At 33.5% G+C, this 23,322-nt stretch overlaps 1 protein-coding gene across 7 annotated transcripts; it reads right to left on the bottom strand.

Moving 5' to 3' along the window:
• Positions 1 to 547: 547 nt before the first annotated feature.
• LOC109804119 (retinal-binding protein) lies at positions 548 to 21,662 on the bottom strand. 7 transcript variants are annotated; one of them, XR_014432470.1, is made up of 15 exons: positions 21,322 to 21,660; positions 20,830 to 20,957; positions 20,502 to 20,634; positions 17,557 to 17,713; positions 17,402 to 17,480; positions 15,290 to 15,330; positions 15,063 to 15,179; positions 14,279 to 14,359; positions 8,876 to 8,938; positions 8,582 to 8,633; positions 2,060 to 2,134; positions 1,920 to 1,967; positions 1,613 to 1,648; positions 1,328 to 1,527; positions 548 to 998 (listed from the first exon to the last, which is right to left on the bottom strand). XR_014432470.1 is itself a non-coding variant. In XM_020365894.3 (15 exons), the coding sequence occupies exons 1-15, from the start codon at positions 21,479 to 21,481 to the stop codon at positions 939 to 941; spliced, it is 1,305 nt and encodes a 434-aa protein (XP_020221483.1). In that variant the 5' UTR covers positions 21,482 to 21,658; the 3' UTR covers positions 548 to 938. The 7 variants fall into 7 exon arrangements, 4 of the variants coding, with proteins under 4 accessions (XP_020221483.1, XP_029128244.1, XP_020221484.1 ...); XR_003804551.2 differs by having other exon boundaries at positions 1,333 to 1,527; XM_020365894.3 differs by having other exon boundaries at positions 1,453 to 1,527; positions 21,322 to 21,658.
• Positions 21,663 to 23,322: the final 1,660 nt, after the last annotated feature.

Below are 23,322 nucleotides of genomic sequence, written 5' to 3'. Positions count from 1 at the left end.
TTTTAACATTTGTACAATAACTTTCTATCTACTGTGTTTTCAATGTAGTTATTGGTCTGAATAAGTATAGTAGCTTCTTAATGTTGATTTACTGCTCTGCATTTTACTCATGTTTTCTAAAAATGAATAACAATATTTCAGTATTATTGTGAAACTGCTCGAATTAATATAACTAATTTGAAAAAACAATTGCCAAATTTCTTAAACATCATATTTTGGGATTTCTGAAAATGACAAAACTTTATTCAAAGTCTTGTGATTTTTTCAAACCATCACTTCCTATCATACATAAATCTTAACAAATATTTGATCACATACTTGGCCAAATAATAAAAAGGGTATAAGGCACCTCGCTTAGATAATATTTTCCAGGCAATATTAATTCGATCAATCGCAATGCATAGTTCGATAACAATTAAATTTTACCTATAACAATACGATGAAACATGTAAATGTTTCTTGTTGGTAAGTTTAGCCGGTGGTGCTTTGGGTGTGGCATAACCTATATTTACTTGTCTTTTTTTTTTTTTCTTCTATACACACATGCTTGCAAAATAAACTCACCAAATCCGGTATCTAATTTCTAATCTACAGTGGGGACATGAAACCATACCCACTTGATCCTCACATGTTTATCTCTTTAGTTTTCCACTGCGATTATTTGCCTGTAGAAATGGAAAATATACATTCACTGAGGATTAAATTTGCGCCCATTGTAGCACAGTCACAGCTTGCTACAGGCTACAACCACACATAATAACTAAATATATAACAATTTTATACAAAAGATTAATTTTTCCCAGCTCTTCCCATCACTAATAAATAGGGGGTGGATCAATCTTGACATGGGTAATTGGAACATGTGTTTTTAATTGGATTAAAATTACTAGCAAATGCTAGCAAATGAATCGGCCATCCTTCCTCGTCCACAACTTGCATCAGTTGGACTGCACTGACTCTGTGACAGGAGGTATACAATCTATCTTGTACCGTAGAACCTACATACCATATACGATAATGCACATCAGAAAATGGTACCATTTGCAGTACATGCCCAGTCTATGAGAAATACGTAGCAACAAATACTCCAACAGGATGAAATAAGTGAAGGAAGCCCAACGCTTCAATAAAAAAAATGAAACTGAAAAAGATGTGTGAAGCCAATACGTAGCAGCAACAAAAGAAAAAAAATAATCACACAACAACAATGAACAGATCATGTGATTGACTAATAGTAATGACTGAAGATCGCACAATAACAATGAATAGATCATGTGAAAGAATGAGAAAATCCTCCAAGTAACACGCGCTCTCAAGAAGGTAGTACCTAACCTGACTCCCCATGCAATTTGATCAGTATGTTAGCCCAACAAGCATTTGTGTTTAGTAACCAGTCCAAGTGATATACAGTTTGCATCTCACTGAATCGGTCAACATGCCTAGATACATTACCTTTTTGAAAAAGGTTGAATATGTGTTGTCCCAGATCAGTTTATAGCTTCCAGCCATTAACGTGCAGAAGTTCCCCTAACATTATAGGCACAAAAACTAAGTACAAACACATCAAATACCTAGTCAAGTGTATAAGCTGCAACAAACATGTCAAACTCACTTGGTCACTCTCGAATCGACGGTACGGTAACATTGGCTGTGTCATGTGTCATAATGAATCAGCCACCACAAAAATGAGAAATGGCAAAACAGACACCGGAAAGGAGAAAAAAATTGGGGGGGGGGGGGGGGGGGGTGGGGGGTGGGGGTGGGGGGGGAACAAAACATAAAAGGGTGAAAACGGGTTGGGTAAGGATAAAATATTGAAGATGAGAATGGCTGATGAAGAATAACATAAGAAATACTTCTGATGAAACCATTTGAGAATATAATACAGATTAAAAAAGAGAAATGCCATTCAAACTTACAGTTTTTTCCCCAGTAGAACTTACAAACTCCAAACTAAATCCAATATCCTAACAATAAACAAAAGAAAGATCACAATATAGTGATGTCTATGAAAAATATAACATACTGAAATTAAGGTGTAGCAGCACAGCAACGATACCATATTTATCTTGCCTTGTACCAATGAAAAATCCCATGCAATGTATGAGTTAACAGAATCAACAGTAAGTAAAACCTGAAGTAGAAAAAGAATTATCATACATATAACATCGTCAAACTGTACAATGAAAACATCTTCACCTTGTCAACAAAAAAAAAAACATTTTCTTAAGTAACAACAAATAAAACCTACTCACAGATTGATTCAGTAGGAAATCTCAAATGAGACAACAGTAACACTAAATCATTCACAAAAACAAAAAATTTCCATGCAGTGTGCAAGGAAACAATTTATAAATAAATTAAATTGGCAATAATTATTTGCCAATCATTCTAGTAGCTCTACTAAAAAATACCTATGAGAATGTTATGTACAAAACACCTATGTGCAAGTTTGAGACAGCTTCTTCTAGAGGAAAAAATCTTTTTTTTTTTTTTAAAAAAAAAAAAGAGATCTCTCAGTAAGCCTGAGTAAGCAGGAAAGGAAAAACGATATTGATGAGATTGCGCATGTTGTGCTGTAATTATTTATAATGTTTGCTCAAGTTAGAATTATTGTATCTTAAATATATCAACTAGTTGTACACAATTAGGCTAGATTAAATTTGTAAATCTTGTATGATCTTTTCCAAAATTGTAAAAAAAAATTAAGCTCTAGATGCCATGTTGTGATTTAGGAATTGTGTGTCAATCTTCACCACAGATAACTTATTTATAATGAAAAAAATAAAGATTTACATGATATGATATGATTATCTAAGATATGATTAACCCTAATAAATCTCCACAATATTTTAACAATAACGAAGATAATGAAGATGATGCAGAGACCATGAATTTAGAAGTTGTAATACTTCTTAAAGAGAGCTTGAATACCATTGTGGAGGACAAAGAATGATGATTTGAAATAAAATAAGTGATAAGAAAACTACTTTTTATTTTCTATTTGAATTGAATTCTCAGTTATAAATTACCTAGAAGGAAAGAATTTATTGTAATGTATTCATTTTTACATTTTACAAATGTTTCTATTTGTTGGTAGATTGGTATTTATATTTTTTTCATTTTTTATATTTGAGGCCTTTGGTTTGGCTTTGATATGACATAGACAGCTTATTATGAAGATGCTATATGACTTTTCAAATTTTAGTTTCTTTGACTTGCACTTTAATATTTGACTATGACATTGACTACTTATAGAATTACATGCATTTTTAAATTTCATTGTCTTTTTTAAGATAATTAATTATATTTAAAATAGTAAAAGACCATTACATCTTAGCCTTTATGACTTTTAAAAACATGCAAGTGTAAACTACTAAATATATAAATACTTTTTTTACTATAACATTTATAAAATGGCAGGTGTGATTGCTTTATAATATATAATCAGTTTTTATAAAAACATGTTAATGAAAATAGTTATCATAATAATTGTGAATGTTAAGATATTGTGGAGATTTATTAGGGTTAATCATATCTTAGCTAATCATATCATATCAAGTAAATCCTTATTTTTTTTATTATAAATAAGAGTTATGTGTGTTGAAGATTGACAAGCAATTCCCAAATCACAACATATTATCTAGAGCTTAGAATGTATTTTACCGCATGAATAGTACATGCATGTGAAATCATTTTCTGACGACCCCTCGACAGTGGTCAACTGCCTCTGACGACCCTGTTTGGCCTCGTTGGACCTCTGCCTGACCTTGTTTGATTCTAGTCCCTTTATGCATCATCTCCCATGGTTGCTCCTGCTTCTGCTTCGTCCACGACGCTTACCGCCGTTCCCCTGATTCCGTGTAAAAAATTGACAGAATTGTTTACATGACCTGGGCAGTTGTGGTTCAACTTTGGTTTCGTGGTCAAGGATGTGCCAACCACTTGACCACCAAAGCTTCTGCCATTGTTATGGATGACCGAGCCTAATGATGCATTTGGATGGGTGTCCAAATTGGAGAGGCAGTTTAGGATGCGAGGGTGATGCATGAGAAGATGGAAGCTATTGTGGTGGCCCTCAACGGGGACACTTTGGGGTGGTTCCAATGGTGAGAGACTTGCAACCCCAATCCAACGTGGGAAGGATTTAAAGAGGCCATCATATTGAGGTTCCAGCCAACATCCATGAGAACTCTTTTCCTTGTTACTGAGCTGCAGTCAGACAGTTGATCGGTCGGTTCACAAAATTGAAACGCAGTTTGAGAAATATGCAAGAACTATGAAGGGGTTAGACGAGTAGTATTTGATTAGAATCTTCATTAATAGGCTAAAAGGAAAGATTGATGTTGAATTAAGGTTATACGAACCCAAGACCTTGTCAGAAGCAATTAATAAGGCAAGGAGAATTGAAGAAAAAAACATGGCAATAACTAGAGGCACTAGAAGTCAAGGGGAAAGGATGAATAATTCTGCTTCCACATACACCGAGGTGAGGACCACACAAGAATGGCAACCAACAAAGATGAAATCTACAAGCAATTTTGTTTTCCAAGCCTCTGTTAATAATGTGAGCAACGATACTGCAAAGGGGAGAAGTACCTTCCAACCAATGATGTAAGTAGAGTTGCAAGAAAAGATGAGAAAAGGGGAGTGTTTTCACTGTACTGAGAAATTTGGGCCTAACCATATATGCAAAAAGCAAGCAGCTTAATGTGATGATCCTTGAAGATATAAAAGAAGATAAAGATCAAGCTAGAAACTTAAATCTTCATGAGGAAGGGGTTGGGGAGCCGCAACTGTCCTTGTATAGCATCAAGGGACTTAACATAGAAATCTCTCAAGTTATGGGTTTGCTAAAGGGTTGTTGAGTGGTAGTTTTGATTGATTATGGTGCCACATAATTTTATATCACTAGAGATGGTAGACAAACTACACTTACCAATCACTGAAACATTTCTTTATCTTGTAGAAGTGGGAGATGAGCATAAGATCAACTGCAAGGGTAAAAGTGTACTTACAGATTCATGAATTTTTTGTACTCACTGAATTGGAGGAAGTAGATGTGGTGTTAGGGTTGGAATGGTCGGCAACCTTGGGCAAAATTAATTTTGGTGGATCTAATCAAGAAGGTGAAAGTGCAAGGGGAGACCATAGTGCTGAATGAAGGAAGATCCAAAATTAATCAAGACATCTAGTTCTCTTAAGCTCATCCAAGGGGTTGAGTTTTGGTTCAACACAAACTACAATGCTTCTACTAAGATGTCACTTATACTGTTGAGATCCCCCTTTGTTGTTGAAGGGGACAAATATTTCTTCCAAGCTTGAGGTGATCAACTGATTAACAGAGCACATGGATGACTTATTGAGGGATTTGCAAGCCAACTTATTGAAGTCCCAAAATCAGATGAGACGTTTAGTGAATAGCCATAAAGGAGAGTTGCATATCAAGAAGAGTGATGGGATTTTCTTAAAATTAAAACCCCACAAGATGCGTTCTCTAGCCAGGAAACCTAATGAAAAGTTGAGACCAAGATTCTATTGTCCCTATAAGCTGCTATAGAAAGTAGGAGAAATTGCTTACAAGTTGGGACTCCCAAATGACAACAAAATTCATCCGGTATTCCACGTTTCTTTAATAAAAGAGGTAGTGGACTGCCATCAACAACCACAACCTCTACCAACTAATTTGACAAATGATCATGAGCTCCAAGTATAACTAGAAGTTGTTTTAGCATCAAGACTAAATGATAGTGGGAATTTGGAGGTCCTCCTTAAGGGACAACATATGTCGGATTGAGAAAACAATTGGGAACTCGCAAGAGAGATTCAACTTTCCTTTTCTCAACTCCACCTTGAAGACAAGGTGCAATTTGAAGGAGATGGTATTGACAAGGTACGGGTCCCTTTTAGGCAAGTCTACTAGAGGAGGAAGATGCAAAGGAATTAGGCGATAATAATCTTTTCAGTTATTTTGGCAATCATTATCATTATCTTTTTCTTATTAGAATATTATGATCTTTATCATTTGTTATTTGGAGGTTATCTTTATCTTTTAGGAGAATTGTTTTCTTTATCTTTTAGGAGATTTATCGTTATCTTTTAAGGATTTAATTAAGATTAGAGAAGGGAGGCAGCAGACATTATAGATAGAACCCAAACCAAGAAAACAGGAAAAGATGGAAGAACAATATTTATTTATTGATGATGGGTAAAAATAAAGAGAACAATGTTTTCCTAGTAGTTCGAGGAACCAGGAACCTCTTGAACAATACCCAATATTTTCACACCCCTCTCTAATTATTTTCTCCCCTAAATAGAATTTTAAATTTATGCTAATCTATCATCTCATTTCTTTCATTTTTTTAAAACTCTCACAGTAGAAAGGATTTATTAGAAATAAAACAAAAGGTTGATTTTTCTCTCCCTTCCCTTTCAAAATCCAACTCCCAAACTCGCCCATAAGGGCAAAATGAAGAACTACAATGTTAATGAGTTGACGTACAATTAGCTATTATGTGATTTTTTGCTTATATCATTTGAGCAATATGAAGCACTTATTTCAGCAATAGACATGCCCAAAATAGTTAATCATGCAAGTTTGCAATGCTATTATGTGTCACTCCATGTTCCAAGCCTCCCTCCCGTGTGATGATGTGTTTTCACATTGTGTTTTGACGTCACAATATCACAGCCACAGATAGGGAAAACCTAACTTCAGCCCCACCCCACCCCATTTAAGAGTGATCCACCTAGTTATTTTGGGACCCCTACCCTCTGTTTCAACCCATTTTCCCTCTATTCGTGAAATGTCTATTAGAAATCTCACATCAACAAGGGATAAAACCATAATAAGGTATATAAATGCAGAATAATCCTAACCTTACAAACCGGTTTTGTAAAGTTGAATTAGACTCCAACTGACTTTCTTAATACAATATCCGAGCCCATCTTAGCAATTTCATTATTGTTGGCATGGTTATCAAACTCGATTGTTAAGTCGTAAAAAACACACAAGTTCACATGCTTAGTAAGGCTAACCCGTTTAACTCGTAAACAAACTCATTTTCGAGTGGACTCAAGCAAACTTGAGCAAGCTTGAGTAGGATCACACAATCACAATTTTAGACGTGATTATATGCATCTACATGGGTGGAAAAAAGGCCCTATAATGATGGTAGAATGGTGCATTTCATATTTGTGTATTTTTTCCCCAACAAAACAGAGGATTAGGGTCATTTTTCGTAGTGCAATATCAACCTATTTCCAACGAAACCTTTCACCTTTGTTCCTTTGTTCGCAGTCGTGGTGGCCTTCATATGCTCACGTCAACATTTCATTAAGCACGCTTGTGGCTATGCCCGATGTTAGGATTCTTGTCCATACTAGAGTACTAATGCATAATCTCATGGTGTATCGGTTCTCATCTTTGGAAGCTTTGTTAAAGATTTAGATTTCTCTTTCCCTTTCTTTTTTGTACATGATAGAAAATTAGCAACCCTCTTCTATGTTTACTAAAACATCAATTTTTTATCATATTTTTTTATTAATTATCAACCTGAAAATATATTAAATAATAATTATAAAGCAATTATTTGTTAATATTCATTATTTTTTTAACAAATATAAGTGAAAACATTTGTTAGACAATATGTAGCATGATTTTGATCTTAATAAGTAGTAACATATTTCAAAACATTGCTCCTTCATTACTGTAGTTTTTTATTTTTCTTTATTATAGTTTTAAAATGTTGAGTTATTATGTTATTTATAAGTATTTTAATATTAAGTAAACTCTTATGAGTTTACAATTCGAGTTTTCCTATCTAATTTACGAAACTTCCATGAGTTTACGTAAACTCTCGAGTTAAACAACCTTGGTTGTTGGGCCTATCGTGCCACTTGTTATCAAATCTCCCGCACATGTCTAGTCCTACAAACTTTATGCTCAACACGTTTAATCGTTGGCATGAAGAAGGTGTGTTAGAAATCTCATATCAACTAATGAAATGATCATAATAGTCCATATTAGTGAAAAGAAATCCTCATCTTATAAGCCGGTTTTGTAAGATAGAGTTAAGCTCCAATCCACTTTCTTAGTCGTCCCTCATGTACCATCCTTCACAATCCAATGGTTGTATCACCTCTAATCTGTTTCGGCAGGTTTGGAATCTCATTTGTTCTGCTTCAAGACCTCTTTATGTTAATCTCTTCTCTTTTTCGTGTACCTTGGCATTCACAATCCTATGTTATTGATATGTTAATTTTGTCTAATGGTTAATGTGTACCTAGATTATGTTACTGTGGCTTTTGATTATTAATGATGAATGACCCACAATTTTGAATTTTTATCAATTTATTTTCGAGCAGTTGTATCATGCAATATATATTACTTTTGTATATATATAAAATTTGTCAGTGGTCATCCTTTATCTACTGTTCCACTAGTCTTTTTAGGCCACTACCTGGGATTGACAACTATGTCATACCCATACCTCGTTAATATAAACATGTCATAATAAATAAATAAATAAGAGAGAGAGAAATGGAGAAGTTAATGAATTCACAAGCCTTGTACATATACCTCATAAGTTTTCCCAGCTGGAACACCTATCTCTTTGTAGTCATCATTTTTGCTGAAATGAACATATAGAAAGTGTTTACTGAATGTTGGGTGTTATACCCACGCACGCACTCTTTCTTTATAATCACACAATAGATACAAGAGAATCAATCATGGATACAAAGAATCAATCTAAATCCCTAATTTCCTATATTTCCATGCTTGCATATAAAAAATGTCCTTATTTTAAATACTCTCAACAGAACAAACTTGAAAATAGAGGAAATCATACAATAAAGCAAGATTTGTATTTACCTTGCTTCCAATGCACCTGCAACCTCTGCTGAAATGAAGAAAGGTGCATTTGCAAAGACCTCACTGATAAAAAAACAAGCAGGTTAGTCAAGAAGAATTAAAAATCTAGCAGAAGGGAGAACAAAAACAGATCTCATATTAGAAACTCTGCACAACCAGTTCAACCTAAAAGCTTAGGTTGATAGCAGGAAGCAGTTTCAAAGCAAAATATAGAGAAATGGGACACGTGAACATATATGGCTTAGCCAGTTGCTCAGAGAGTTGACCATGATAGGAAAGTTATGTGATGTTTTTAGGCAGTTTATTTAAGAAGTCAGGGATATCTATCATCAATGGTTGTGTAGTTTTTTGTCTTTGGACATATTGGGAAAATGGGTCACCTAGTGTCAGTTTTGTAAGGTTGAGTTAGACTCATACACCACAATCTAATATGGTATCAAAGCCTATAGTAACAATTACGAGTGTTGTTAGGCTTACATGCCTTTTGGACCACTTATAGATGTCCAGTCCTATAAACTTCACATTTAAGATGTCCAGTTCTCAGTGTGAGGGGTATCTGTTGAAGATCACACATTGACTGGTGATAAGACTAACAAAGTGTATATAAGTGAGAAACAATCATCACCTTATAAGTCGGTTTTGTAAGGTTGACTTAGACTCATAACACACTATTTTAAGATGATATCAGATTTACCATAGATTCACTCTTAAAAAGGGTTACCCACCATTAATACACACACCAAGCCTAATAGTGTTGGGTGTAAGAGGATGTATTGGAGAAAACCCAAGTCTCTCCTATCCTAAATCATTAAAAAGGGTCACCTAAAGCCTAATTTTGTGATGTTCTCATAGTAGTCAATAGCGGCCGGAGCGGCCGCTATCGCGGCGCTCCGGAGCGGAGCGGCCTCACCCCGCAATCTGGCTGCTGGAGCGGAGCGGATTTGTGTAGCGGCTGGAGCGGCCGCGTCGGAGGCGGAGCGGAGCGGCCCAAATCGCGGAATCACGGCGCGATTTCAGACTTACCCTTCATTAAGGGTAAGTCGGTCTTTTCAATGGTTTTTTTTTGCCCTAATCCTCCCTTTCCCTCTCGCGCTTTCAGACTCATCCAAACCAAACCCCTCCTTTCGTCTCTTCCTTTCTTCTTCTCTGGCTATCGTGCGTGCAGCGTGCAGCTCCGACGAACTCCGGCTCCGACGCACCTCCATCGCCGACGCGCCTCCAGCTCCGACGCACCTCCGACTCCGACGCGGCTCCAGGTCTGACGCAGCTCCGACGTGGCCGCAAGCTCCGACGCGTGTTTGTCTTCTATTCTCCTTCTATTCCCCTTCGAGGATGCCTTTTATGCAACATGCAACATATTTTTTTTTTAATTATTTATTAAATTATTTCAACTGATTTTTTTTTAATTTCTGATTTAATTTAATTGAACAAATTTTATTTTTAAATTCTGATTAAATTTAATTCAACAAATTTTATTTTTAAATTCTGATTAAATTTAATTCAGCAAATTTAATTTTTAATTTCTAATTAAATTTAATTCAGAAAAATTTATTTTTAATTTCTGATTAAATTTAATTCAGAAAATTTTATTTTTAATTTCTGATTAAATTTAATTCAGCAAATTTTATTTTTAATTTCTGATTAAATTTAATTCAGAAAATTTTATTTTTAATTTCAGAAAATTCTATTTTTATTTCAGCAGCATATTTTTTTTAGAGGGAGAGGAAGACATTAATCTTGATGAAGAAGAAGATTAAACTATAATGTTTAATTTTTTACTTACTTAGAGCTTTAACACTTTGTTTTGGAGACATTTTATATTATGTATTGTTTGAGCACTATGAACTTTTAATTATTAAAAATGTTTAATGCATGAATTTAGAGTTATTTTTTTGTTTTTTTAGCTTTTATATATATATTATTAATTATTTAATATATATAAATTAATATTTAAATAGCGGTTATCCCGCTCCGCGTCATCCCGCTATCCCAGTTTTAGGGTCGGTCGCTCCGCGCCGCTATCCGGGATTGACTACTATGGATGTTCTATATGTATAACATGGCAGTTTCAGTATTCAGTGGTTTATTAGTATTGTGTATTTGAGAGAGAAAAACTTTAGTTGAAACGAACATTCCAACAAAGTTGCAAGGAATGATAAGCAACTATCAACCTTTGCAGATATTGTGCACCAGAACAGTGAATGAATTTGGTACTGAAACTCCTTAGGTGTTGGTGCATTCGCAAGGTAAGCTTCTAGAAGAAGCTAATTGGGAAGCCATTAGCAATCAGTTTCCAGATTTCAACCTTGAGGATAAGGTTGTTTCTGAGGGAGGGAGTATTAGGAATTGTTGGAAATAGGAAGATTTTGGGAGATAATAACTCCTTTAATGTTTATTTTTCCAAGGTGCCTAGATACGTGGTATAGCTACAATCAATGCATCATAGGAAGTAGTGGTATCTTAATTGTTCTCTTGTAAATTATTTTGGCATTAATTATCTTTGTGATTCTCTTGTATATAAATGAACTCATTCTGCTGGGTGGTATTATCACTTAAGCATATTCTGAAACTGAGATCTTTGTTTCTTTCTTTTAATAGGAATGATTTCAGGGAGCATCCGAAAGGGGGAAAACCTCTACAGGTTTATTATAGAAAGAGGAAAGGGTCAAACTGATAGTTGACAGGGTCATATTGTAACTTTAGTTTGGGAAGCTGAGTTAGTTAAATCAGTTTTGATAGTTTCTTTTCAATTTGATGTAAATCCTACAAATAAGCTCATTGTTTTGAGGAGGCAGTTTTTTATAATCCTTTTGGGGGTATACTAGCATACCTTGGTTCTTGTGTGAATTTTGTTCATAATCAATAAAGAGGCAATTCAATTTTCTTTCTTATTGTGAGTGTGTGCTGATTTTGGTTACGATTCTGTGTTTTTTTCCTATCACAAGAAGAGATTCCTAACAATGTTTTACTCCATTTATGGGGTGATGCTACCATTACTATTTGTTATTTTGATCAACTGTGTGCCCTCTGCTATGCTAGATAACCAAGTACCTCACTCCTTGTTATTACCATAGCAACAATTGAACTCTACCACTAAGCACGTTCAACTGCACATGTTTTGTTCTTGATCTTACCCCTAGCAAATACAAGCAAAGTCTATTTCTTGGTTACTCCAGGTTGTAGAAAGGTATTGATGTTATTCTCATGATCTAAAGCATTATTTTGTCTCTACTAACGTCACTTTCTTCGAGACACAACCCTTCTATCCTTGCATTGATTCTATTTCTATTAACTCTTTCCTTCAAGGGATCTCTTTGTCAACATTGATTGCTCATAAACCTATCATTATTCCTTCATTCCTCCCTTATTAGCGGCAAACTCATTCTCCACATGTTGATCCACTTGTGATCCCCTATTCTCATTACCTGCTCTGTTGGCCTCTTCAAACTCATCTTGTGACTCAAAACTTCCCATTGTCTTACACAAAAGTGTCAAGTCCTCTAGTAACCATAATCCCATCTATACTTGCACTTTTTCATTTCATTGATTATGTCCTACTTAGTCTAGCTTAGTTTGCTTTGTGGATTTTGTGTATATTCCTGAGACAACAAGGGAAGCTTTAACTCATCCAAGAAGCCATCATCCTATGTTCGATGAGAAGGCTACCATGCACTCTAGTGCATCAATGACACTTGGAATCTTGTTCCTTAACCTTCAAGTAAAAACCACTATTGATTGTCAAATGGGCTTATAGCCTTAAGATTGGACTTGAAAAGGCGCATTTGATGGCTAAAGGCTACACTTATTTTTTCTTTTCCTATGTTACAAAGACACATTTTCTCTTGCGGCCAAAATCACATCCATATGGCTCTTCCTTGCCCTTGCTACTATCCATCACTGATCACTTCACTAGTTAGATATCAAAAATACTTTCTACACAATAAACTGCAAAAACTCTACATGGATCAAACTCTTGGATTCATCGCCAAGGATGCTCGTTAGTTTTTAAGATACTTTCATTATACCATTTATGACTTGAAGCAATCCCCTCATGCTTATTAGATATGATTCAATTCATCTTTACAACAGTTTGGCAAGATTAGTGTTGTAGTTTAGAGGAAGATAATTTTATCTCATGATGATTCAAATTTACAATGATCGAGATTTATAGATAGAGTTGGTTAGATATTTTCTACCAATCTTATTACAATTCAATTTAAAAATTATATATATATAATGAGAGAGAGAGAGAGAGAGAGCGAGAGAGAGAGAGAGGAAAGATAAAATAGAAAAGATAAGGAGAAGATTAGTAAAATAAACTGATTTCATCTAATCCTAAAGGTTCTAGAATTTATTTATTCTAAAATATCCTAACAACATCAACACCTTCCTTCAAGTTAGTGCATAGATATCCAACATGTCTAATGAACAACATAAAAACATATTGACTTAAGTCTTTACAAAGTCCTACAATAACTTACATAACAAGTTGGATGCATCTAACATATATGCTCCAACTTGAAGGGGAGTGATGATTGTAATCAAATATTCAGTTTCCTTATTAATAGGATAATTGATTTGATCCCAAAATTGTAGGATCATGATAAGATTATTTTATCTTTAAAATAGCATTAATATATATATATATATATAGGATCTAACTCCCCTAAAGTGAGGAAATTACACTTTAGAGAATAAAGTGCAATTATAGCAATTGATTAAAAAATCAATGGTTTGATATTATAAATTAGGTTTTATTTTGCAAGAGTTTGATTTTATCATAAATCTTAATCATTGATTTTATAATTGAAGGGTAAATAAAATACTCTTTTTGTACAATACCACGAGTATCCTATGCGGAATACAATCACATTTGAGTAGAGTAGGGTTAAAAGGGAAACAAAGATCTACTTTCAAGAGTATTTAAAAACAGTTGTATTCCCAGAACTACTAGTTAAGCTTAAACAACCTTGTACTTGTTGATCTACACACTAGGTAGTAAGGTAAATAAAATACTACCAATATATATACACGTATAATGCCTTGCTCTAGCTGTTGATGTTCCACCTAAGATTTTGTGAATAGAATTTATATGATAGAAACTTTTAATCCAACAAAGGGTTATTAAAAAGTCACTGAATGGTGTAAGAGTAATCTGTGTGTGAAATTCCAAAATAAAAATTTTTTGGAACACCTAACTGGCTGTAATTGAAAAGCTACTGTCTCAAAATATCAATGAATAAATAATGATAAGCTGTAGATAATTTCCATGAATTCTATATGAAAACTAATGTTGTGTAATAAAAGATCATGATTTCAAGTAGACAACAATTTAACAAGATTATTAACGATTAATACACAGAAATTAAAGCATGAGAAACATTGAGAAGATCATGAGCGTACCTGATAAATGTCAAAAACCTTTTCAACTCCATGGTATAGATATCAACAGCTTGTTCCAAGATAACGATTTGTTCCCTTTTTCTATCAAATTATACCCATACAGAGAAGATGGAGTATTACAAAAGTGCTTCACATTGTAAAAGAATACAAAAGCACCAAATCTTCTACGGAGGAAATTAAAAAGCCTCTCTAAAGAAAGCAAAATGTCCAGTTCTGTATCATGATAAAAATAATCTTCAAAAGTAGATGAGTTATAAAAAAGTCATTGAACTAAAACACCAAATAAGAGAAAACAAGCCATTATACACCACACAATTCAGGTTACATAATGACTGGTGCTTGTGACATTGAACAAATTAATTATATTAGGAAGATTTTAACTTTATCACATCCCTAATAATTGCAAAAATACAAGCCAGATGCTCATGGCTAAAGCCAGCAAGTAGCAAACCCCATGATGTCTGAACTTGTAGCAGACATATCTCTATTATAGAAAAGATGATCATCAGCATAGAAGTTCAAAGTTCTACTTTTCAATAGCCAATTGATTTTTATCAAATTTACTTGCTATCAAATAAAACTCAGATTGGAAAAATCATAAAATTTTATGATTCAGCAGTCATATCCAAACCTAAGATAGAAGAGGATCCTAGTGAATCATGTCCTATCCCAAGACAGACTTTACATAATTGTTGGTCCTCAATATTCATAGAAATAAGAGTTATTTAACAAAATCAACCATAAAACCCAACAGTTAAAGTACCAAAGATGCAAGGTATCTCACAACTTCTTAGCATCATATCGTGTCCATGATAATGAAAGGAAGAGTCGGATAGAAAGAATCATTGAGGTGAGGCTGTACAAGGGTGGTCCATAGCGATGACGCTGTTCCTCCATGGGCCTACCAGTAGATAAGAGTTCTCATATGAATGTTATTCATATGTTATTATTATCATCATATGCAGATATGAAGAAAGAAAATTTGAAAATTCAAAAACAATAATTTTGTACCCATCGTCATCATTTATCTGCCGAGTAAAATCAAGTAAAACCTACAACTCACAGAAAAAATGTCTTAGAATATGAGTAATGATAATCAGTACTAATCCAACTACATAGAATTTAGTTCAAAATACAAACAAATTGATCAGAAAAATAAAGATGATATCAGTCACAAATCAAGATGATCAGAAAAACCTGAAAGATGGAGCTAGACCCTGTTGAAAATTAGAATATTTTAGGAAATAAGACTTCTTTAATATTCATTCTTCCAAGTTGCCTAGATACTTTGTTATGAACAATGTTATAATCTCTTGAATTCGAAGACAAGGAACCTCCTAAAAGGAAAAGTAGAAAATAAATACTGAAAATGCTTCTCTGCCCTTTTATTCATTCATTTCAATGATTATATAGAAGAGATTCCAATACATTTATTGGCTCTCCGCAACGTACAGGAAGGAAAAAACAGAATTGGTAATACCAAATGAAAATGACGGCTGCAACGATATCTAAATAACAAACTCTGAATCTAATATTCTAGGAATTAGATTTTCTATTATCTTCCAATTCAGTCCCTAGAACACACAGGCTTGGAAACATTCCTTTTAGGCCTGCTGACTTTGGCCCCAATACTGCTTGGTCCTTCCTGAAAGATGGGCTAACTATCATACATGGTATAGTCAGGTTCAATGCATCATAGGAAGTAGTGATATCTTAATTCTTAACTGTTCTATTGTAATTTGCGTTGGCATTAATTAATTGATAGACGGTCATTGCTGGATATTTGATAAGCCTTCAAGCCCAATAGCTGCGGAGACAAGTGAAATGCCGAAAAGGGTGATCAAGAAACCCAATTGGTTAAAAGATTTTTCAGAAAATTTGCATTTTCCAGGCTGTACTAGCCAGTAACTAGCCGTTTTCTTCTTACGTTCAGCTTGTATTTAAGAAGAGGGTTTTACTCATTTGAATTCAATGAAAGATGTTCCTTTAGTTTTATTATTAATTAATTTTGGATAGGATATATCTGAGTACCTATCAATATTGTACCTTCCTTAGAGGAAATTTAGTAACTTGTAGGGCTACAAAACACAATGTTGTGGTCGATCTATCGCTGAAATTGAGTTTCGAGCTATGGCACAAGGAATTTGTGAGCTACTTCAGTGGAAATTTTATTTTTTATGAAAGACTCGAAGATTAAATGGGATGGGCCAATGAATCCCTATTGTGATAATAAATCAGCTATCAGCATAGCTCATAATCCTAATCAACATGAGCGAACAAAGCATGTAGAAGTTGTCACACACTATCGAGGAATAGCTCAATTGCAGCTCGATTTGTATCTATATGAACCTTCACAAAATCAATTGCGTATATTCTTTCCAGAGGGTTACGCAGTTCAGATTTTGAAAGAAATGTATGTTTTAGGTTTGTTGAATTGTGTGTTCAACTCACACATACAATGCTTTATTTATAATAAATAAGAATACAATTTAGGAAACAAATAACGGATGTAATCCCTACTTTTCAGCTATACAATGTTGACAACTTGACATATTTCCCTACTTAAAGATAAAATCATATCTTTAACACTCCCCAATACTGACATATTTCCCTATTTAAATAAAGAAAAAAATCAAATCTTTAACACTATGCAAGCTGGGAAAGGAAAAACATCAATTCTCCAGCTTCAGGGGGAGTATTAGAAATAGGAGTATTTTAGGAAATAAGAACTCCTTTAATATTCATTTTTCCAAGTTCCCTAGATACTTGATATAGCTAGGTTCAATGCATCATAGGAAGTAGTGGTATCTTAATTGTTCTCTTGTAATTTGTGTTGGCATTAATTATCTTTGTAATACTCTTGAATATTACATATATATATATATATATATATATTATTCATTCTGCTGGGTGGAATGATTACAAAAGCATATACAGAAAATATTTGTTTTTCTCTTTTAACAGCCCCATTATTTGAAAAAATTGAAATAAAATGTATACTATAAAACAAGTTGCATAAGCTGATTTAGTTATTTAAATAAAAAGAATAAGAGAATAGATGCAAAACAGGAAAAGCATAATAGGCCTGCAAAGTCATGTGTTTACAATTTGAGATAGCCATACCTGAGGAACCCCAACAAGGTACTTCACAAGTGTTTTATAGACTCCTGTTGCAGAACCAAGTTGGGCTAATTGCCTTCTCCTGTGATCAGTAAATTGTTTAATATATTTCTCTTATTAATCCATGCATAACCAACCAGACAAGAGTCGAGCCTCACCTGTCCATTTGTTGTTTCCACAACAAAGCATATCTGTCCCGTATGCTACCTCCAGAATTTATCAAAGTGTCAACTTCTGCTTGTTTATTCCTCTCTGAGCGTTCCCGTTGTTGTCTAAGTAGAGTTCCTCGAAAATCTTGAGGCAAATATGTCATAACTGCATAAAATTTTTGATGAGTTAGAAAAGAAAGATGTTAGAATATATGAAAAATATACAATAGTATCTCGATTATATTTTAGAATATTTCAATATTAGTTTCCATAATATCACCTAGGTTTGGTTCACATATTTCCTTATCATCTCATGACTAGTTTGCTTTCATAGTTTGGATTATGATCAGATGTTAGTATAGGTTAATGATTTACGTTTTCAAAATTGGGGGTCTAATAGTATCACAACCCCCCCCCCCCCCAACCACCGCCAAAAAAAAGAGTTTCACCTTTCCCCAAGGTGAAATTCAGGAAAAGACTCCTATAGTGCAAGCTAGGTTTCCCAAGAGTTCTTGAAGTCCAGGTAGGGATAGCAATGGATAATGACCCAATGGATACCCACAAAAATTATTGCCCGCAAAATCCAATAGGAACGAATGCATGTATCTTAGTATCCACCCTACCCCATACTCACCCACAAAATAAAATTTACAGAAAACTAGGAACCATTTACCTTTATTTCTTATATGGTTGAAAGATGAAAAAGAACAAGGAATAAAGATTTATTACATTCTTTTTGGGTTTATCAAGTCACCCGTTATCGAGCAGTTATCAGACTACCCGCAAATGTCTAACTCTACAAACTTAATGCTCGAGATATTCAGTCCTTGACATGAGGGGATCACACATCGAATAGTGGTATGCCTAAAATAGAGTATATAAGTGACAAACAATTCACAACTTACAAGCCAGTTTCATAATGTTGCCTTAGGCCCAAATCCAATTTCTTAAGACATCCTATTCGATAAAATCTTTTTTTTTTCATTCCCATTCCTAATTCTTGGTCTAGCACCTTGCTAATAATGTATCTTTCTAGTGTCATTTGTTTGACTTCCTCCACATAGGACAGAACTGTAGTTCCCATAAGCAAGGATAGGGGATCCCTCAATACAGAGCCTCAGACTGTATTTGGTATAATAGCAGCTACAGTGCAGCAATGGCATTTGGTATTTTAGTAGAACCTTGCCTAGCTTAACCAACAAGGCAATTGTCTATGCTTGCCGATGCCACTTACTAAGCACCTTAAGTAGGTCTCAAACTTGTGTCAACCCTCCTGAAACTTTCAAAAATTTGCTCCCTTTTGTTGCGTTGTTCCTTCACAAAATCCAGCCCTTTTCCCATTGTGTCTTCATCATAAACACCTCCTTCTCTGGCTTAGTCTCCAACATGCATTTTACTACCATGTTTAAACAGTTTTCTAGCTATTATTTCATCCTTCAAATATTCCTTGACCATGTTCTTCATTCTGACCATCTCTTCCTTGGTTTCTTATACCACTATGACATCTCGAGCATTTTCTAACACCTATGTTTCTCTGCCGTTTTTGATCTCCTTCAAAGCATTTCAAGTAGTGCAAGGCTATTGTTGCCAATCCGCTATTGCCATATCATCATTCCAGCAAGTTTAGACCTATATTTTGACATCCATGACCTTTTCCAGTGTTTTACATCACTATTGAGTTCATTTTCTCTCTCCTTGTTGACTCATAACCTCTGCCACCCAGATCTGCCCTCTTTGGATCAAATCATGTACTGTGAGATTAGGCATATCAACATAGCCACATGACTTTCCTAGGGATATGAGCCTAGCTATGTTGCTTTTCCCAGAGAAATCAGTCTAGTCCCCCAACTTTACAATAAGCATCAGTTGGCCCCATGGCTTTCCCAAAGATATCAGTCTGCTCTGCTCTCACGGTTTTCCCAAAGATATAAGCTTGGTCAGGTGGCACTGTGATACCCCCAAAGAATCATCCTAGTTCCTCCATTCAATAGTCTCAAATTGTATAGTTTGATTTCTTTTATTTAAAGAAACTGTTTTTAACAAGCTTACAGTTGAGTAAGCTTTAGCTTGAAGGGGAGTGTTGGAATATATTATAAGAAAATATCTCATTATATCTTAGATTATCCTCTAGGATTAGTTTCCCTGTTTCCTCATTATCTCCCAGGATTAATTATCATATTTCCTTATATGTTTTGTTTCCTTAATTAGTTAGGATTATGATTAGTATAATTTGTATTTCATTCTCCTTTATCTTTCTTCCTCTCTCAATACCAAATACCCCATAATTTCAACTTACGTAAAAGAGCAGAGTTTCACATACCATTTGATACTTTCTTGTCTAGACATTAACTATAGAAAAAAACTATAAAAAAAAAATTAAAAAAATAAAAATAAAAAAGTTATAAAATAATCTCCAGACAGCTTCAAGAGGAATCTTCTTTTCCAAATAGGTTTAGCCTTTTACATTTCTTTTTCTAGAAGACACTCACCAAGGGTTTTTTCTTTGCACTTCTTAAATCTACCAAAATTTTCACATGTCTCTCCTTACATCCCTGTATACACATACTTAAGATTTTAAGGAAGGAAAGAATATTTCAGAGGATACTTGAGTGAAAAATACACTCAACCTAAGGAACATATATACAGAATAATCACACAGGAAAAGAATTGAAAAATAAATACAAGATCTTCATTTTCTAAGTTACTATGAATCTAGTCTTGGACAGTGGAACAGGTTTATTATTACGTAATTTGCAACATACATTTCATAAACTATGGATTTGCTTCATGATTTCCTCTAAGACAAATAATATAAAATAACTATACATGTAGAAACAAAACCCAAACATAAGCAAGCAAAATGAACTTCAGCACAACCAATTGAAATTGATACTAAGGAAATTAGAAGCTTGTTATCTATTAAACAAGCATTCAAGTCAAAGACAAGGTGGTACCTGTGTTAAACACATGTTCAGCATTTTTAATTTGGAAAGATTCCAAAGCCTTCAATGTATGATGAAGTTTATCTTTCAGCTGCCCAAGCGTAATGGCAAACTCAGCACTATCCGGCGCGGACTGCTGCTTCAACTGCACCCATAAAATACATGTTCTTACTTTAAATCGTTTTACATGAACTTTACAAAAGCTAATATAAAGTTTAAAAAAATTGTTACAATGAACTGTGGAAGGGAAAGCTAATACATGTTTCATGAGTTACAAATAATGCCTTCATAAAAAGTCAGTTAAAGACGGGGAAAATGAATTTAAACAAATATACAATACCTCTTCTGGCCAATTAGAACTTTCAAGTAAGTAAATTGTTTCTTCAATGTACTCTCGGTTCTTCCACATGTTCTCATCAATTTTATGCGGAGGTTGCTGGGCAGCTTCATTTATTAAGTCACTTTCTCCTGGAACGACATCAACTACCAAATAAGGTTCGAAAGCAAAATATTCGTGCTCAAAGACAAAGGAAGTTAAAGTCTTAAAGAAGAACCATATTCAAGAATTTTGCTTTACCTTTACTTTTAGCATAAAAATTTGTACTAGTTATTTTACATATCTCCTAAGACCTATTTGGTGCGAAACCAACACTGCAATGTTTACATTATGTGGAATGGCTAACAAAATTTTGTGAGAACATGCAAAGATCCTATACTCTCGGACAATCTAACAAAAAAAATCCTTGCAAGTAGACCAAAACCTTAAAGTCACAAAAGACGTATTCAGACACAACATAATAGAAATAAAATAAAAAGAAGAAAGGAAAGAGACCTTGGATAGGAGGACGATGATTGAGCAAATCAGTGGCCATTGAACGAATCTGAGAAGAAAGGCGAGAGACGTCAGCAGAAAGAGGAGTGAAAGGGTGTTTGTCGTAATAAGACGCCAGAAAGGCCCTGGTTATGGGCACCAGACCCTCTGTAGAAGCCATCGGAATCGGAGAATCGGATCGGATCGGAACGGATCTCCCTGTCTTCTTCTATTTGCTCTAATTTTTATTCCTTTCGAATATTCTATTCTGTTTAGTGTTTAGTCCATGCTCCAACCGGAAGTCGCCGACTCTATACAACAACTGTCAACGCTACATGACTAGGCTTCGCTCCACCAACAAATCCAGTTTTATTCCTTTTTTTTTAGGGAAATCCAGTTTTATTCCTATTCTTTATTTTTAGGGTACATTTAGACGAAGAAAATTTTTAAGTTGTCATTTGATTTCATGGAAAATTATAAATTCAATTATTTTGGTTTAGATTTTTTTTTATTTATTGAGGTTGTGTATGAAAGAAAAAAGTTTTAATTTTTTGAAATTTTTTAATTTAAATTACTTTTTATTAAATATTTTAAATATCTAGAATTTTAATTTTTTTTATTTTGTTAGGATAATTTAATTTTGTACAAATATTTTAGCATGTGTGTTTATTATGTATAACTAAAATTTATAATAAATTATATGTACAAATAAATACTATTTTTAAATATATAAATTAGTGTACTAACATGTGATATTCTTCTAGCTGGTCCGAATTTTAAGTTGGATCTGTTATGCAGTCAATCCGTTTCAAACCAGATTGAACTAGTCAATTTTCCGGTGTACTGGTGGGTCAAACCGGTTCAACCACTTTTTTTCTTATTTTTTCTAAATTTTTTTAAGGGACCATAAACTATAAAAATAATAATGAAAATTGAATCTCTTAATGGAAGAACAAAGATTTTTATTAAATATAACAATGACTACTTGTTCTAATGTATTTATTTATAATATATACAACTTAAATAATTTTTATAGTATATTTAATTTTAAATTATATATTTAATAATATAATATCTATGTAAATATTACATATATTATTTTGTGATATCAATTGCAAGCATATTATATATGCACATATTATTTATATTTTTAATTTGTATTAATATACAGTTTAACATGTAATTTTTTATATATTTTTTTACAAAATAAAAATAAAAATAATTTTAAATAAGATAGAAAAATTGAAATTTAAAAATAAGATATGAATTTATTTATTTATTTAATATAAATAAATAAAAATCGAGTCATACAGTTCAACTAGTGACCTACCGGTTCAACATTTGACCCACTGACCTAGTACCTTAACCGGTTCGATGACCGGTCCAATTTTTAAAACTATGATTCAAACATTAAATATATAGATTATTAAGAAAATAAATTTAATTAAAAAAATATAAAACACAATTAAATTTAATTCATATGGTAAAAGAGTTGACATGTTGTTAAATAAAAAAATTTTAACATATAAAAAATAAATAAATATCAATATAAGTATAAAAAATAAAAAATAAAAAAGACGAAAAAAAAACGAAGGGATCAACCGCCCTTTTATACGAGACTCCATATCATAAACTTCATAAATTATTAAAACTACATATAACAAAAAAAAAAAGCATATAAAGATTTTCAAGTTTTGATGGGATACTATTATAGTAAGACTCAAAATAACCACCAAACCACTATCTTTCTTAACTACATTCATCTCAACAACACACATACATTGAATCCAAATAAATATCTGCATAATAAATAAATAAATAAAGACTCGTGTGATGTATATTCTTAACTATACATGCATGTGATATTAATCTCCTCATCATTAGTATAAAGCTAGGAGTCATAGATCAAATCACCACATACTCAATAACCTTCTCAATCTACTTTCAACTAGGAAATTTCTATTAGGATTTAGTTAAAGCATTATAGTCAATCATGGTTACTTTCCATTCTTATTAAACGTT

The sequence above is a fragment of the Cajanus cajan genome, chromosome 3 (assembly GCF_000230855.2).
Source record: "Cajanus cajan strain Asha chromosome 3, NIPB_CcT2T_4, whole genome shotgun sequence".
Lineage (NCBI taxonomy): Eukaryota > Viridiplantae > Streptophyta > Magnoliopsida > Fabales > Fabaceae > Cajanus > Cajanus cajan.
Note: the sequence above shows the minus strand (reverse complement) of the source record. Positions and strands in the feature narration are given on the sequence as shown.